At 45.2% G+C, this 17952-nt stretch overlaps 1 protein-coding gene across 1 annotated transcript in view; it reads left to right on the top strand.

Annotated features, from left to right (window-relative positions):
* The first annotated feature begins 14292 nt into the window (after positions 1-14292).
* igfbp7 (insulin-like growth factor binding protein 7) overlaps positions 14293-17952 on the top strand; it is a 33790-nt gene continuing 30130 nt past the window's right edge. The window contains exon 1 of the mRNA XM_070872323.1: positions 14293-14749. Coding sequence (XP_070728424.1) covers positions 14308-14749 — 442 coding nt within the window. The 5' untranslated portion in view covers positions 14293-14307. The remainder of the gene's footprint in view (positions 14750-17952) is intronic.

Genomic DNA, 17952 nt, shown 5'->3' with positions numbered 1-17952 from the left:
TAAAAGAGAGAGCAAGATTAACTGTGACGAGGTTAGTAAGTGACTTTAGAAGGACAGAGATATTTCCGTAGATAGGGTTGATAAATGTCAGATTAAATTTAAAGCAAGAAAATGTGGGAAGAAGATTAAGAAGTTAAACTATACAGCAAATGGTAAAACTTTAAATGTATTAGAGAAAGATTTTTAGGCTCAAATGCACAAATTTCTAAAAGTGGGGGAACAAGGAAGCTGTAAATGTACCTGTATGGTATCCTAGGTGTTATAAAAAGAGTACTGAGTACAAAGCAAAAACTTTGACTACTTACACAAATCATTGGTTAAGCTACAGTTAACAATGCCTGAACTTTGTGGGTCTTGCTATTAGCATGGCCCAGTAACACTCTCAGTGCGGGCCAGCCCGCTAATAGAGAATTGGATGTGCAATCAAGACTGCAGCTTAGCTACCAGCCTTGGGAAACAACAGTCAGAAGGTCCCCAAGCACGAACAAATACCGTGTTCTTCAATGAGAGGTTAGGCACTTACCCGCTTGGCTCTCGTTGCCTTGCGGCTGAGAATAGTAAAACCATCAGATATAAGGGGGCTAACAGCCACTAAACCTCAGCCAGCTTCTTGTGGCATCACTGCGGGACTCATGAGGATTAAATTGAGGTGTGACGCTTCGGAATATTTCCTTCAGCCTTCTTAAAATTGCATTACCTAATGCAAGCCCTGCTCTTCCCATTTTGGGGAAGCCCTAGAAATTCCAGTGCAATATGATGTGACCAGAGACCCAATGTACTGGGTCTCCACCCTCTTTTCTTTTCACTAGCACCTGGGACTGTGTATAGCCCAGGCATTAGGGATAACAACATCAGGGCCATTGTGTCCAGTTTTGGGCTTATTACCTTAGGAAGGGTGCCAAGTCCATAGAGCACAGAAGCGATTTTCCAAAACAGTCCCAGGAATGAGAAGCTATAGTTATGTGGAGAAGTGAGAGAAACTCCCGTTGACCTGCCCACTTGACGAGAGCCAGGGGCAGGGGGAAGATTCACCTTCCCCCCTTACCAAACCTCAAAGGGGCACAATAAAAGGGGTAGAATCCTGGGAGAACTGGGTTGTGCTCCAAAATCTGGTTCCTTCCAGGCAGAAATCTTCTTTTGCATCTTCCTCCCAATCCATGAATTTCAGGACCTCTGAATCCGGGATATAGGATGTTTATTTGTCTCCTCCTCCGGGATGCATTCTAGATACAGTCATCACTGGATTTATATAAGTTACATGTTTTTTCGTCAACAACCTCTTCAGTTGAGTGCAGCACAAACGCTGGTTGTTTGCCAAGTCCTAAATTTACTGAAGGGATGGGAAGGTCACCAGTGCACTGTGAGAATAACATAGTTAGAGTCTGTTTGTTCGTTCTTGCCTTTCAGCTAATAATCTTTCTTCCCCCGCTTCTTTCCGTGCCAAGAGGTTGGACATTCCATCATAGTTCTGTATGCTTGTCTAAACATCTAATGCACCAGTTCAAAAATGCAGTTATTATTTCTGTAGTTCTGTCTCTGTTTAATCGGCAGAGATTCCAGCTCTAATAGCTCCAACCAACTCCCTGTCAGTTTACAGCCAACTTGTTGTCAGTTGTTCTATATGAATTTCTTAACAAGTTCATCAAATGTAGACCAACGTAATGGAGGTACTGCTACTGTGAGAACAAAGTTGCCATTTTCATTGGGGAGACTTTTGGGTTGGGCGCTGAATGGGTGCCATATTGGACGTGTGCCCCTGGTACCCGCCTAATGCGATAGTCGAGAGGCCCAACCCACCATCAGGTTCCGGCCTCATTAACATTGTTTCGTTGAGCTACAAACCCAAAAAAAGACGCTCGCTCCACTGAAGCTCATCAGGAGTAAAATCGCCCTGCTATTGCATGCAGCCTGGTAGGCAAGGCCTGTTGTGGGGGAGTGGAGGTAGTGGATGCTGGTGGAGAATGGGCCAGCAGCAGGCTGGGAAGTTTTTGTGGCGACCCGAGGAGCATTCCTATTCCTATTCCTCTTGGTCGCACAAAACTGGGTTTTTTGGGAAAAGCTTTCAGCGGTGCCTTTTAGGACCATCAGTTACACCTCCAGATGACAGAAAAAGAAGGACTGGCATGTGCCATGCATGCTTTCTCCTTAAAAGTAGCAATTGATGTCCTACAATATGTGTAGGACCCCGATTTGAATATTTAAACAGCCTCCCATTTGTTTGGGCCAGGAATGCTAGGTGCGTCGGTGAGGCGGGAGATCGAGCAGCCAGAGGCCTATAAAGGCCCAGCAGTCGGGAGTCGGGGAGTTCGAGGTGCGTCAGTGAGGCAGGACATCAAGCACCCAGAGGCCTATAAAGGCCAGCAGTCGGGAGTCGGGGAGTTCGAGGTGCGTCGGTGAGGCAGGACATCAAGCACCCAGAGGCCTATAAAGGCCCAGCCAGTGCAGCTGCAGCAGGGAGGCAAAAAAGGAGAAAGAAATCGAAAGGTGACGTCACAGCCAAGAGGGTAAGTGATTGGCTGGTGATTGGTAAGTAGTTTTTCTTTTTTCTTTTCTTTATCAGTAAGTAACCGTTTAGCATTGTTGTTGCCAAATTAAGTTAATCTAAGGGTTAAGTCATGGCAGGACAGCTCGGACACGTATTATGCTCCTCCTGTACCATGTGGGAAGTCAGGGACGCTTCCGGTGTCCCTGACGACTACATGTGCGGGAAGTGTATCCGCCTCCAGCTCCTGACGAACCGCGTTGCGGCACTGGAGCTGTGGGTGGATTCACTCTGGAGCATGCACGATGCTAAGAATGACGTGAATAGCAGGTTTAGTGAGTTGGTCTTACCACAGGTTAAAGGTACACAGCCAGAAAGGGGATGGGTGACCAACAGGAAGAGCAGTGGAAGGAAGGTAGTGCAGGGGTCCCCTGCGGTCATCCCCCTGCAAAACAGATACACCGCTTTGGGTACTGTTGAAGGGGATGACTCACCAGGGGAAGGCAGCAGCAGCTAAGTTCAAGGCACTGTGGGTGGTTCTGCTGCACAGGAGGGCAGAAAAAAGAGTGGTAGAGCTATAGTGATAGGGGATTCGATTGTAAGGGGAATAGATAGACGTTTCTGTGGCCACAACCGAGACTCCAGGATGGTATGTTGCCTCCCTGGTGCAAGGGTCAAGGATGTCTCGGAGCGGGTGCAGGACATTCTGAAGAGGGAGGGTGAACAGCCAGTTGTCGTGGTGCATATAGGTAAAAAATGGGATGAGGTCCTACGAGACGAATTTAGGGAGCTAGGAGCTAAATTAAAAAGTAGGACCTCAAAAGTAGTAATCTCAGGATTGCTACCAGTGCCACGTGCTAGTCAGAGTAGAAATCACAGGATAGCTCAGATGAATACGTGGCTTGAGGAGTGGTGCAAGAGGGAGGGATTCAAATTCCTGGGACATTGGAACCGGTTCTGGGGGAGGTGGGACCAGTACAAACCGGATGGTCTGCACCTTGACAGGACTGGAACCAATGTCCTAGGGGGAGTGTTTGCTAGTGCTGTTGGGGAGGAGTTAAACTAATATGACAGGGGGATGGGAACCTATGCAGGGAGACAGAGGGAAATAAAATGGAGGCAGAATCAAAAGATAGAAAGGAGAATAGGAAAAGCGGAGGGCAGAGAAACCCAAGGCAAAAAACAAAAAGGGCCACATTACAACAAAATTCTAAAGGGGCAAAGTGTGTTAGAAAGACAAGCCTGAAGGCTCTGTGCCTCAATGCGAGGAGTATTCGGAATAAGGTGGACGAATTAACTGCGCAGATAGCAGTTAACGGATATGATGTAATTGGCATCACGGAGACATGGCTCCAGGGTGACCAAAGCTGGGAACTCAACATCCAAGGGTATTCAACATTTAGGAAGGATAGACAGAGAGGAAAAGGAGGCGGGGTGGCGCTGCTGGTTAAAGAGAAAATTAATGCAATAGTAAGGAGGGATATCAGCCTGGATGATGTGGAATCAGTATGGGTGGAGCTGCGGAATATCAAAGGGCAGAAAACGCTAGTGGGAGTTGTGTACAGACCACCAAACAGTAGTAGTGAGGTTGGGGACAGCATCAAATAAGAAATAAGTGATGTGTGCAATAAATGTACAGCAGTTATCATGGGTGACTTTAATCTACATATTAATTGGGCTAACCAAACTGGAGCAATGCGGTGGAGGAGGATTTCCTGGAGTGTATTAGGGATGGTTTTCTAGACCAATATGTCGAGGAACCAACTAGAGAGCTGGCCATCCTAGACAGGGTGATGTGTAATGAGAAGGGACTAATTAGCAATCTTGTTGTGCGAGGCCCCTTGGGGAAGAGTGACCATAATATAGTAGAATTCTTTATTAAGATGGAGAGTGACACAGTTAATTCGGAAACTAGGGTCCTGAACTTAAGGAAAGGTAACTTCAACGGTATGAGGAGTGAATTGGCTGGAATAGACTGGCAAATGATACTTAAAGGGTTGACAGTGGATAAGCAATGGCAAACATTTAAAGATCACACGGATGAACTTCAGCAATTGTACATCCCTGTCTGGAGTAAAAATAAAACGGGGAAGGTGGCTCAATCGTGGCTAACAAGGGAAATTAAGGGTAGTGTTAAAACCAAGGAAGAGGCATATAAATTGGCTAGAAAAAGCAACAAACCTGAGGACTGGGAGAAATTTAGAATTCAGCAGAGGACTAAGGGTTTAATTAAGAGGGGGAAAATAGAGTATGAAAGGAAGCTTGCAGGGAACATAAAAACTGACTGCAAAAGCTTCTATAAATACGTGAAGAGAAAAAGATTAGTGAAGACAAACGTAGGTCCCTTGCTGTTGGATTCAGATGAATTTATAATGGGGAACAAAGAATTGGCAGACCAATTGAACAAATACTTCGGTTCTGTCTTCACGAAGGAAGACACACATAACCCCCCGGAAGTACTAGGGGACCGAGGGTCTAGTGAAAAGGAGGAACTGAAGGATATCCTTATTAGGCGGAAAATTGTGTTTGGGAAATTGATGGGATTGAAGGCCGATAAATCCCCGGGGCCTGATAGTCTGCATCCCAGAGTAATCCAGGAAGTGGCCCGAGAAATAGTGGATGCATTGGTGATTATTTTCCAACAGTCTATCGACTCTGGATCAGTTCCTATGGACTGGAGGGGAGCTAATGTAACACCACTTTTTGAAAAAGGAGAGCGAAAATGGTTAATTATAGACCAGTTAGCCTGACATCAGTAGTGGGGAAAATGTTGGAATCAATCATTAAGGATGAAATAGCAGCACATTTGGAAAGCAGTAACAGGATCGGTCCAAGTCAGCATGGATTTATGAACGGGAAATCATGCTTGACGAATCTTCTGGAATTTTTTGAGGATGTAACGAGTAGAGTGGACAAGGGAGAACAGTGGATGTGGTGTATTTGGACTTTCAAAAGGCTTTTGACAAGGTCCCGCACATGAGATTGGTGTGCAAAATCCATGCACATGGTATTGGGGGTAATGTACTGACGTGGATAGAGAACTGGTTGGCAGACAGGAAGCAGAGAGTCGGGATAAATGGGTCCTTTTCAGAATGGCAGGCAGTGACTAGTGGAGTACCGCAGAGCTCAGTGCTGGGACCCCAGCTCTTTACAATATACATTAACGATTTAGATGAAGAAATTGAGTGTAATATCTCCAAGTTTGCAGATGATACCAAACTGGGTGGCGGTGTGAGCTGTGAGGAGGATGCTAAGAGGCTGCAGGGTGATTTGGACAGGTTAAGTGAGTGGGCAAATGCATGGCCATTGCAGTATAATATGGACAAATGTGAGGTTATCCATTTTGGGGGCAAAAACACGAAGGCAGAATATTATCTGAATGGCGGCAGATTAGGAAAAGGGGAGGTGCATCGAGACCTGGGTGTCATGGTTCATCAGTCATTGAAAGTTGGCATGTAGGTACAGCAGGCGGTGAAGAAGGCAAATGGTATGTTGGTCTTCATAGCTAGGAGATTTGAGTATAGGAGCAGGGAGGTCTTACTGCAGTTATACAGGGCCTTGGTGAGGCCTAACCTGGAATATTGTGTTCAATTTTGGTCTCCTAATCTGAGGAAGGATGTTCTTGCTATTGAGGGAGTGCAGCAAAGGTTCACCAGACTGATTCCAGGGATGGCTGGACTGACATGTGAGGAGAGACTGGATCAACTGGGCCTTTATTCACTGGAGTTTAGAGGGATGAGAGGGGATCTCATAGAAACGTATAAGATTCTGACGGGACTGGACAGGTTAGATGCAGGAAGAATTTTCCCGATGTTGGGGAAGTCCAGAACCAGGGGACATAGTCTTAGGATAAGGGGTAGGCCATTTAGGACTGAGATGAGGAGAAACATCTTCACTCAGAGAGTTGTTAACCTGTGGAATTCCTTGCCGCAGAGTGTTGTTGATGCCAATTCATTGGATATATTCAAGAGGGAGTTAGATATGGCCCTTACGGCTAAAGAGATCAAGGGGTATGGAGAGAAAGCAGGAAAGGGGTACTGAGGGAATGATTAGCCATGATCTTATTGAATGGCGGTGCAGGCTCGAAGGGCCGAATGGCCTACTCCTGCACCTATTTTCTATGTTTCTATGTTTCTAAAGCCTACCTGAACATTGATTCAGGCCGGCAATTGGGTGTGCAAGGTCCCCACCTGATTTTCAACAGCAGGTGACCCTTTTTGCAGATGAGAAACAGAAGACCGGTAGTTGAAAGTCTCCCCTATTGTGTTAATAATAAGAACAACTTGTATTTATATATTACCTTATAGGTACAATGGTCAGCAGCATGGAGGGGCTTTCAATTGTCGTAAAGAAAGAAACTTGCATTTTTATAGCATCTTTCACATCCTCAGAGCATTCCAAAGTGCTTCACAGCCAATGAATTACTTTTTTTGAATTGTCTTTTGTTGGTTTGTCATTAGAGTGCGAGCTGCACGCTACTCGAATGTTGTCAATCTGTGTTGGCGACTGTTCTCTGCATTTTGAGATTGAAGCTGTTTCGCCTGCAGTACTCTTTCACTGAATTTAACTGGACATAGACAGGTCCCTAATCAATACCATTCTCATCTCTTTCAAGTGGCTGGAAAGGCCATGTAACTGTCTCAGGCACATCTAAGCGTCAGCCTGTTTTTATACCTCCATGTATGGGGCTGGTCTATCATTTAGATGTCTATCATACTAACGCCTAGGTTGGTCTAAAGGTCTTTCGAAATTGCCGCTCAGATGATGTGAAGTAATCCTACCTCGGCCTATGCAGCCTTTCACTTGACTGTGGTCGCCTGAGCATTTTCTTTCTCCTACCTTGCATCTCCCATTCATCCTGCTACTTCAAGAGAATAGTGCCTCTGCGAGTTCCCTTCCTTCCCCTAGCTCACCGGATCAAACTTCCTCTGAGGCTCCCCCCTGCCCTAGCCCTAAACTCGCATCTTTCTTTAGTTTCTCTTTGATCTCCCCTCTTGACCTTTCCAAGCTCATCTTGTCCACGAGACACACTTCCTGCTCCCTTGACCCCATTCCCACTAAACTTCTGACCACCCAACTTCCTTTTTTGGCTCCCATGTTAGCCGACATTGTTAATGATTCTCTCCCCTCAGGTATTGTTCCCCTCCCCTTCAAATCTGCGGTCATCACCCCACGCCTCAAAAGACCAACCCTTGACCCCACTATGCTTGCTAGTTACCGCCCCATCTCCAACCTCCCTTTCCTCTCCAAAGTCCATGAACATGTTGTCACCTCCAAAATCCATGACTGTCTTTCCCGGAACTCCATGTTTGAATCCCTTCAATCTGGTTTTCACTCCTGCCACAGTACCGAAACGGCTCTCATAAAAGTCACAAATGACATACATTGTGATTGTGACAAAGATAAACTATCCCTCCTCGACCTCCTGGATCTGTCTGCAACCTTCGACACAGTTGACCACTCCATCCTCTTCCAACGCCTCTCCACCATCGTCTAGCTGGGTGGGACTGCATTCGCCTGGTTGCATTCTTATCTAATCTAATCATAGGCAGAAAATCTCCTGCAATGGCTTCTCTTCCCACTCTCGCCTCATTACCTCTGGTGTCCCCCAAAGATCGATCCTTGGCCCCCTCCTATTTCTCATCTAAATGCTGTCCCTTGACGATATCATCCAAAAACACAGTCAGTTTCCACATGTACGCTGATGACACCCAGCTCTACCTCTCCACCACTTCTCTCGATCCCTCCATGGTCTCTAAATTATCAGACTGCTTGTCCGACATTCAGTACTGGATGAGCAGAAATTTTCTCCAATTAAATATTGGGAAGACTGAAGCTATTGTCTTTGCTCCCCGCCACAAACTGTGCTCCCTAGCCAATGACTCATCCCTCTCCCTAGCATCTAACTCAGGCTAAACCAGTCTGTTCGCAACCTAGCCGTCATATTTGACTCTGAAATTAGTTTCCGGCCAGATATCCGCAGCATAACTAAAACCGTCTATTTCCACCTCCGTAACATTGCCCATCTCCACCCCTGCCTCAGCTCAACTGCTGCAGAAGCCCTCATCCATGCCTTTATTACCTCTAGACTTGACTACTCCAATGCACTCCTAGCTCACACATTCTACACTACGTAAACTTGAGGTCATCCAAAACTCGGCAGCCTATGTCTTAACTCGCGCCAAGTCCCGCTCACCAATCCCCCTGTGCTCGCTGACCTACATTGGCTCCTGGCTAAGCAACGCCTCAATTTCAAAATTCTCATCCTTGTTTACAAATCCCTCCATGGCCTCGCCCCTTCCCTATTCTGTAATCTCTTTCAGCCTCACAACCCCATGAGATGTCTGCGCTCCTCAAATTCTGCCCTCTTGAGCATCCCTGATTATAACTGCTCAACCATCAATGGCTATGCCTTCAGCTGCTTGGGCCCTAAGCTCTGGAACTCTCTCGCTAAACCTCCCCACCTCTCTACCTCTCTTTGCTACTTTAAGATGTTCCTTAAAACCTACTTCTTTGACTAAGCTTTTGGTCATCTGCGTAATTTCTTCTGTGGCTCGGTGTCAAATTTGTCTGTTTTGTCTTATATCATTGCTGCGAAGCACCTTGGGACGTTTTACTACATTAAAGGCGCTATATAAAATAAAAGTTGTTGTTCTTGTTGTTGTTGTAGTGGAGGCTGCTGCAGCAAGGTATATTGTGCAAAATGGTTTGTAAAAATTGGGTACATTCTTCTGCTAAGCAATGATTAAAAATGAGCTAAAATATGACTCATGAGACTAAAGATTCCTTAAGTGATATTAACAGAGGAATACTTAATGCACTCCTCCTGCCATCTAGCTTGACGGGGGCATACATCCATTTATTTTAAAAAGGATGCCAGACAGATAATCACCAACATCAATCTCTAGCCTATAGTATCATTAGACTTAAAAAATTTGGGTTGGGAAATTCTTCGGTGCTGCTGTCACTTTGCCAAAGTGCTTCGGAGTAACCTTGGCAGAGTAGGAACGTCTCCGAGGAACCGTCCAGCCTTGGCAAGGACAAATTTGCTAAAATCAGTGCAATTTTCCCCTCAATTATTAGCTACAATGGATTATTAATTCATTAATAATCTCCATGTTAAATCCTCATTGGCGGGGTAATAGATCATGGTGATAGCTCACTGACAGACCTACCATTTATCACAAGGTACTGGGGGTGTGATTAAATTATCAACACTTTGAAAATATAAGTCACAAGAGTCTGCATGGGTTGGATTAGAGCACTGATTAACAGCACTAATAGGATTGTCTTTTAACCCACCACATTCCAGACCTCACAAGTATACCAAGTATCAGGGTTTTCTGTGTCTCACAGCTTTAGCACATTTCTCATGATGCAAGTGAAAATATTCTAGTTTTCATTGGCCCATAATTTGCTGTAGCAGGGCATCTAAAGGCGTCTGCTGTTTGTTAGACTTACCCATGCACGTTTATGTTTTTTAATTTTTTGCGCGGCAAGTTGCTGAATGTACGCGCTGATAATGGCATACCGAGGAGGGAAACTGGGCCTCTGGGACTCTGGGACCTGCATGAACAGGGCAAACAACCATGTATCTCCTTAAGCAATCGGATTGTGAAATTAACAGCACACTGACTGAGAAGGAAGTGTACATTAGCGAGGATGAATTAAATGGCAAATCAGGTACCGAAAGAAATAAGGAGATGGAAAGTAAGATTGGATTAAGAGACTGAGATGTGGGGCTGGAGGAGATTACAGAGATAGGAAGGGGTGAAGCCATGGAGGGATTTGAAAACAAGGATGAGAATTTTGAGACCATTAAAAGCTAGTTGATGATTACAAAAAGCAATCAAAAGGGCTAATGGAATATTGGCCTTTTTCTCAAGGGGGCTGGAATACAAAGAGGAAGTGATGCTTCAATTGTACAGAGCCTTGGTCAGACCCCATCTGGAGTATTGCATCCAGTTTTGGGCACCACGCTATAAAGGTATCAAGGAATATGGAGCAAAGGCAGGAAAATTGAGTTGAGATGCTGATCAGCCATGATTTAATTGAATGGCAGAGCAGTCCCAAGAGGCTGAATGGCTTCCTCCCGTGCCTAATGTTCCTGACAATACCAGCTTCTCTAGTCTCTCCACATAGCTGAAGCCTCTTATCCCTGGTATAATTCTGGAAAATCTCCTCTATTAACTAGTAATAACAAAATAATATCCTTGTTTCTTCACTCTTATTTCATGGTGCACCATTATATTAGTCTAATATTATTAGGATGAAGTTTATCTGATTAGTCTAATGTAAGTCTGATATTAATCTGATACAGTCTGATTTCAAGTCTACGGGTCTGAAATTAGTGATATCCAGCTGAAATTAATCTGAAACTAACACTGACATCAGTGTTAAATTAGTTTGATATCTGTCTGATGCAAGGCTAATATTAGTCTCATACTAATCTGATATCAGTCTGATATGATTTTAATATCAGTCTGAAAATACTAATATTAGTCTTATATTAGTACTATATTAGTCTGTGGGATATCAGTCTGTATTCAGACTGAAATTAGACTGGTCTGATATCAGTCTATGTTCAGTCTGATACTAGTCTGATATTAGTGTGATATCAATCTGATCCGTGTTCTATTCATCTCAATATAGACCAATATAAGTCTGATATTATTCTGATATTAGTCTGATATCCATTTGATGATATCAGTCTGATTCAATTCTGAAGTCAGTCTGACCGTAGTCTAACACTAATATTAGTCTGCTATCCATCTGATGAGTCTGGTATCGGTCATATCAGTCTGATATTAGTCTCAAAATTAGTCTACACCAGTCTGATATTAGTCAGATGTTAGACTGATGCCAATATAATATATGTTTGATAGTATTCTGATATTAGTCTGAAATTTGTATGAGATTGAAATTATTTTCTTATTAGTCAGATATTAATCAGATGTGAGCCTCATACTAGTCTAATATTAATCTAGTATCAGCCTGGCACTAGACTTTTATCTCAAATCAGTGTAAAATCAATCTCATTTCAATCAGATACAAATGTCATTTTAGTCATATAATCTAATAACAGTCAGATATTGTGATGAATGTATATTTTAGTTTGTAAATATGAAAATTTAGTTTGTGTAGAGGGCAGTTTAGTTTAGTTTAGCTTTTGTCAATGGGACTGCAGTTTAGTTTGAGTGAATGGAAGTTTAATATAGTTTAGTTTAGCTTAACTTGTATCAATTGGAGTTTAGTTTACAAAAGCAAAATACTGCGGATTCTGAAAATCTAAAATAAAAACAGAAAATGCTGGAAATACTCAGCGGGTCAGGCAGCATCTGTGAAGTGAGAAACAGAGTTAACGTTTCAGGTCAATGATCTTTTGTCAGAACTGGAAAAAGTTAGAGATGTAACAGGTTTTAACAACAATTTGTATTTATATAGCACCTTTAATGTAGTAAAACATCCTCAGGCGCTTCACAGGAGTATTAGAAGACAAAAAAAAGGTAACAAGGTTAAAAACAGACAAACGGAAATCCCACCGGAGCGAAGAGCAGAACTTCTTCAAGGTGGACATTCCTAGAAGACAAGTGAATTAAACACCAATACAAAAGCAAAATACTGTGGATACTGGAAATCTGAAATAAAAACAGAAAATGCTGAAAATACTCAGTTTAGTTTAGTTTAGCTTGTGTCAATTTGAATGTAATTTAGTCTGTATCAATGGGATTTCAGTTTACTTTGTGTCAATGAGATTTTAGTTTAGCTTGTGTGAATGGTAGTTTAGTTTAGGTTAGTTAGATTAGAGGCAACCATCTTTCGCCAGAGGTGCCAAGTGGAATGATTCATCTCAGCCCCTTCCTGAGGACTCCACGAGATAGTAAGCAAAGGCTGAGCGTCCTGGATACAGCAAAGATGATGGGCCCCAACAACATCCCGGCTGTCGTGCTGAAAACTTGTGCTCTCGAATTAGCCACGCCTCTAACCAAGTTGTTCAAGTACAGCTACAATACTGACATCTACCTGACGATGTGGAAAACTGCCCAGATACGTCCTCTCCACAAATCCAATCCAGCCAATTACCGCCCCATCAATCTACTCTTCGGTGTTATCAACAGTGCTATCAAGCTGCACTTATCCACCAATAACCTGCTCCCCGATGCTCAGTTTGGACCACTCGACTCCACACCTCATTAGAGCCTTGGTCCAAACATGGACAAAAGAGCTGAATTCCAGAGGTGAGGTGAGATTGACTGCCCTTAACATCAAGGCAGCATTTGACCGCGTGTGGCATCAAGGAACCCTAGTAAAATTGAAGTCAATGGGAATCAAGGGGAAAAACCCTCCACTGGCTGGAGTCATACCTTGCACAAAGGAAGATGGTTGTGGTGGAGGTCAATCATCTCAGCCCCAGGACATCGCTGCAGCAGTTCCTCAGGGCAATAACCTCAGCCCAACCATCTTCAGCGGCTTCATCAAAGACCTTCCCTCTATCATAAGATGGGGTTGTTCGCTGATGACTGCAGTGTTCAGTTCCATTCACAACTCCTCATATAATGAAGCAGTCCATGCTCGCATGCAGCAAGACTTGGACAACATTCAGGCTTGGGCTGATAAGTGGCAAGTAACATTCGCGCCACACAAGTGCCAGGCAATGACTATCTCCAATAAGTGAGAGTCTAACCATCTCCCCTTGATATTCAATGGCATTACCATCGCCGATTCTCCCAATGTCAACATTCTGAGAGTCACCATTGACCAGAAATTTAACTGGACTACCCACATAAACACTGTGGCAACAAGAGCAGGTCAGAAGCTGTGTATTCTGCAGTGAGTGTCTCACCTCCTGACTCCCCAAAGCATTTCCACCATCTACAAGGCACAAATCAGAAGTGTGATGGAATACTTTCCACTTGTCTGGATGAGTGCAACTCCAACAACACTCAAGAAGCTCGACACCATCCAGGACAAAGCAGCCTGCTTGATTGACACCCCATCCACCACCTTAAACACTCCCTCCACCATTATCTGACCGTGGCTGCAGTGTGTATTATCGACAGGATGCACTGCACCATCTCATCGAGGCTTCTTCGACAGCACCTCCCAAATCTGCGATCTCTACCACTTCAAACGACAAGGACAGCAAGTGCATGGGAGCACCATCACCTCTAAGTTCCCCACCAAGTGACAAATTATCCTGACTTGGAAATATATCGCCGTTCCTTCATCGGCGTTGGATCAAAATCCTGGAACTCCCGACCAAACGGCACTGTGGGCGCACCGTCACCACACGGACTGCAGCGGTTCAAGAAGGCGGCTCACCACCACCTTCTCAAGGGCAACTAGAGATGGGCAATAAATGCTGGCCTTGCCAGCGATGCCCACATCCCAGGAACGAATAAAAAATGTTTTTAAAAGTTTGTGTGAATGGTAGTTTAATTTAGTTAGTGTGAATGGTGTGCAACTTCGTTTAGTTTGTGTGCACGGTAGTTTAGTTTAGTTTGTGTGAATGGGAGTTTAGTTTAGTTTGTTTGTATTATAGTTTAGTTTGGTTATTGTGAATGGTAGTGCAATTTAGTTTAGTTTGTGTGAATGGGAGTTTAGTTTAATTTGTGTTTGTGTGAATGGGAGTTTAATTTAGATGATGTGAATGGTAGCTTAATTTAGTTTAGTTTATGTGCGTGGCAGTTTAGTTTAGTTTGTGTGAATGGGAGTTTAGTGTCAATGGGACTTCTGTTTCGTGTGTGTCAATGAGAGGATAGTTTGGGTGGAGCCTGAGTTGCTGTATAAGTGGCCCCGGGTCTTACCGGCTCGAGTTATTTGCAATGTTAACTGTCAGGATGGCTGTTCAGCTGCTCGGCGGGCTCCTCCTGCTGCTCCTGCCGGCCGCTGCCAAGCAGAAGCCGGGCTCGACTCAGTGCCCTCCCTGCGTGCTGTCCGAGTGCCCGGCCCTGCCCGCCGGGGGCTGCCCGCACGGAGAGCTGACCGAGCCGTGCGGCTGCTGCGCCGCGTGTGCCGCCGGCCCGGGGCACCCCTGCGGCGGCCGCGAGTACCGCTACGGCCGCTGCGCCCAGGGCTACGAGTGCGTGCGGCAGGGCAAGAAGCGGCGGAGCCCGGGGCTGTGCCAGTGCAAGTTCCCCGAGCAGGTGTGCGGCAGCGACAGCATCACCTACCGCGACGGCTGCGAGCTGCGAGCCGCGGCCACCCGGGCGGAGAGGGAGGGAGCCACCCCGGTCACCAGGAGGAATAAAGGAGCGTGTGAGAAAGGTGAGAGGTATCCCCCCCCCCCCCCCCTCCCCACACCGCCTCCTGTAACAGGAGACAGAGAGAGAGTGAGTGAGAGAGTGAGAAGGGAAAGACTTGCATCTATATCTCTCTTAGGCTGTCCGCCTGAGTCGAGGATAACTTGCTTCCACACCAACATAAGTTCTAAGGTGGCTGATGGGACCAATGCAGGATCTACAGACTCTGTCACAGGCTGGGCAGGGGAGTGGGTGAGGTGCTTGGGTTGTCGTACGTTCCTTCCGCTGTTTGCGCTTGACTGCCGCGTGCTCCCGGCGAAGGGACGCAAAGTGTTCAACGCCTTCCCGAATTGCTCCTCCTCCACTTTGAGCAGTCATGGGCCAGGGCTTCCCAAGGGCCGGTGGGGATGTTGCATTTTTTTCAGGGAGGCTTTGAAGGTGTCCTTGAAGCGTTTTCTCTGCCCTCCTGGGGCTCGCTTGTCGTAGTAGAGTGCCTGTTTCGGGAGCCTTGCATTTATATAGTGCCTCTCACAACTAGCGGACATCCCAAAGCGCTTTATAGCCAATGAGGTACTTTCTGAAGTATAGTCACTGTTGTGAACGTAGGAAACGCAGCAGCCAGTTTTTGCACAGCAAGCTCCCACAGACAGCAATGTGGTAAAGACCAGATAATCTGTTTCTTTTAGTGATGTTGATTGAGGAGTAAGTATTGGGGATACCTCTGCTGCTCTTCGAAATAGTGCTGTGGGATCTTTTACGTCCACCTGAGAACAGACGGAGCCTCCGTTTAACATCTCAACCAAAAGACGGCACCTCCAACAGTGCAGTGCTCCCTCAGAGTGGAATGTCAGTCTAGATTTTTATGCCCAAGTCTCTGGAGTGGGACTTGAACCCACAACTCAAAGGCAAGAGTACTACCCACTGAGCCACAGCTGACAATGACACAAGACAGTAAAAGAGAGGGGAGATTGGGAAAGAGAGAGAAGACAGTGGGGAGAGGGAATGACTGTGAGAGCAAGGGGAGAGTGTGAGAGAGAGGGGAACAGGCGGAGAAGGGGGAGAGAGTAGGGGTGAGTGAGCTAAGGGAGAGAGTGAGAAGGGGAGTGAGAGAGAGAAAGAGGAGTGAAAGAGAGGAAGAAGGCAGTGGGAGAGGAGGAGAAGAAAGAGAGTAGAGAGATTGAGAGAAGGAGCGAGCGAGAAAGGTGGGGAGAGAGAGAAAGAGAGGCAGAGGCAGAGAGAGGAGTGAGGGGCAGAGAAAGAGGGAGGGATGGTGAAGAGGGAGGGATGAGTGAAGAGAGAGGGAGGGAGGGATGGGTGAAGAGAGAGAGAAAGAGGGGGGAAAGAGGGAAGAATGGATGAAGAGAGAGGGAGAAATGTCCGAGACCTGCCTTGTGTGATGTCGGGGCGGCCCTGTAAATATGAGAGCAACAGACCTGCGGGAGATTGCTTAAATATGCACATTGGAATCCTCTGCCGGTTGTATATGCTGCGTACACTCGGCCCAATTGGACCAGTAGGTGAGCGACCTAACCAACGGCCTTTAAAGAGTATTTTAAAGAATCTCAAGAAAAGGCCCAAAATTTGGGGGGCACGACCCCCATTGGGATCAGCTCCACCCTCGCCCATCCCCTTCCCAGACCCCACCTACCTGGTTCAGTGTGACAGCCAGCCGATTTACTGCCCTCCCACAACATTAACCCTTAATTTTTGTCCTGGTTTTCTCATGTAATGTTTTGTATCCTTGCCCCATCTCCACAGTGTTTGTCACCAAGAGTTTCTGCTTTGGGCGCAGTCGGCAATCCGTGGGCAAATTGCACTCAAAATTGCACTCGTTGTAAGAAGTGGGTTTTTTGTCTCAAGTTTCCACTCAAATGCATATCGCCGAATGTAAAATCTTCCTTGACCCAGCACAATCGGGCAGTGTTTTCGAACATAAATTTAAAAAAAAACATTTTTGCATTAAAAAATATTACCTGGTATATTTAAGAATGGTAACCTGGTGCAGTTATATTAATATGGGTTTATCACAAAAAATAAACATTTTTAATCACCGCCCACCACCTGTGAGGAACCCAATTTTAAATAACTGAAAATGACATTGAAAAGCTAAACAAAATCAATTGCTAGTTACATTGGTATACATAGTCAGTTTCTTAGTAAAAAAATAATAGCGGAAACTTGCAAAGGCGATTAATTTGATCTGGGGGCGTGGCCAGTTTTGTGGGTGGGGTCAGCTTCTAGCCCAATATTTTTTAAAGTAGTGCAAAAGATTGCAGAAACTTAAGTGTGCTGGACGTAATTTGCGCTTAAACTTCCGCGATTTTTTGCATTGGTTTGGCCGACTTCGCGTGAATTGCGCTGAAAAAACAGCACAACCTAGCAGAAACTCCAGGCCCGTATCTCTTACTGCCTTGTAGCCTGTTTCTTTTGCTTCTCTATAGTATTTTCTCGCTGTTTATTTCAGGTAAGCTTTCTGCTTCTAATCCAATAGGTTCATTAATCCTGCTCTCTCTCGATACCCAAACGTAGACTTTTCCCCACCTTCCTATCATTTTAGTTTAAATCGCCTACAGTGAAGTATATTAAACCTTCACTTTCACCGACATATTTATTAAACCTTCGCTTTCAATGGCGTATTTCTTAAACTTCCATTTGCACTGATGTTTATTAGCAGTGAGATTACAGAATCACATAATGGTGGCTGTTTTCCCAGTCTCGACCACCAATGGTGTTTAAAACTGAGGGGCATATTTTTGTAAAAAAGTTTTTAATGTTTTAGTCTACTTAGTTTAAAGTTCCAAAAATATTGCCAACTGCTGTTCTTAAAAGGGTCCTTTGGCTCAATGATGACCTCTTTATATAATTGAATGGAACATAAGCACAAGATCAAAACTTCATAGCGAGGGGATTTGAGCATTGGAGCAGGGAGGTCTTGCTGCGACCACACCTTGAGTTTGGGCAGTTTTGATCTCCTAATCTGAGGAAGGACGTGCTTGCTATTGAGGGAGTGCAGAGAAGGTTCACCAGACTGATTCCCGGGATGGCAGGACTGACATATGAGGAAAGACTGGATCGACTAGGCTTATACTCACTGGAATTTAGAAGAATGAGAGGGGATCTCATAGAAACGTATAACATTCTGACAGGATTGGACAGGTTAGATGCAGGAAGAATGTTCCTGATGTTGGGGAAGTCCAGAACCAGGAGACACAGTCTAAAGATAAGGGG

This window comes from Pristiophorus japonicus, chromosome 2 (genome assembly GCF_044704955.1).
Source record: "Pristiophorus japonicus isolate sPriJap1 chromosome 2, sPriJap1.hap1, whole genome shotgun sequence".
NCBI classification, from domain to species: Eukaryota; Metazoa; Chordata; class Chondrichthyes; family Pristiophoridae; genus Pristiophorus; species Pristiophorus japonicus.
This window is presented reverse-complemented; position numbering and strand designations above follow the sequence as displayed.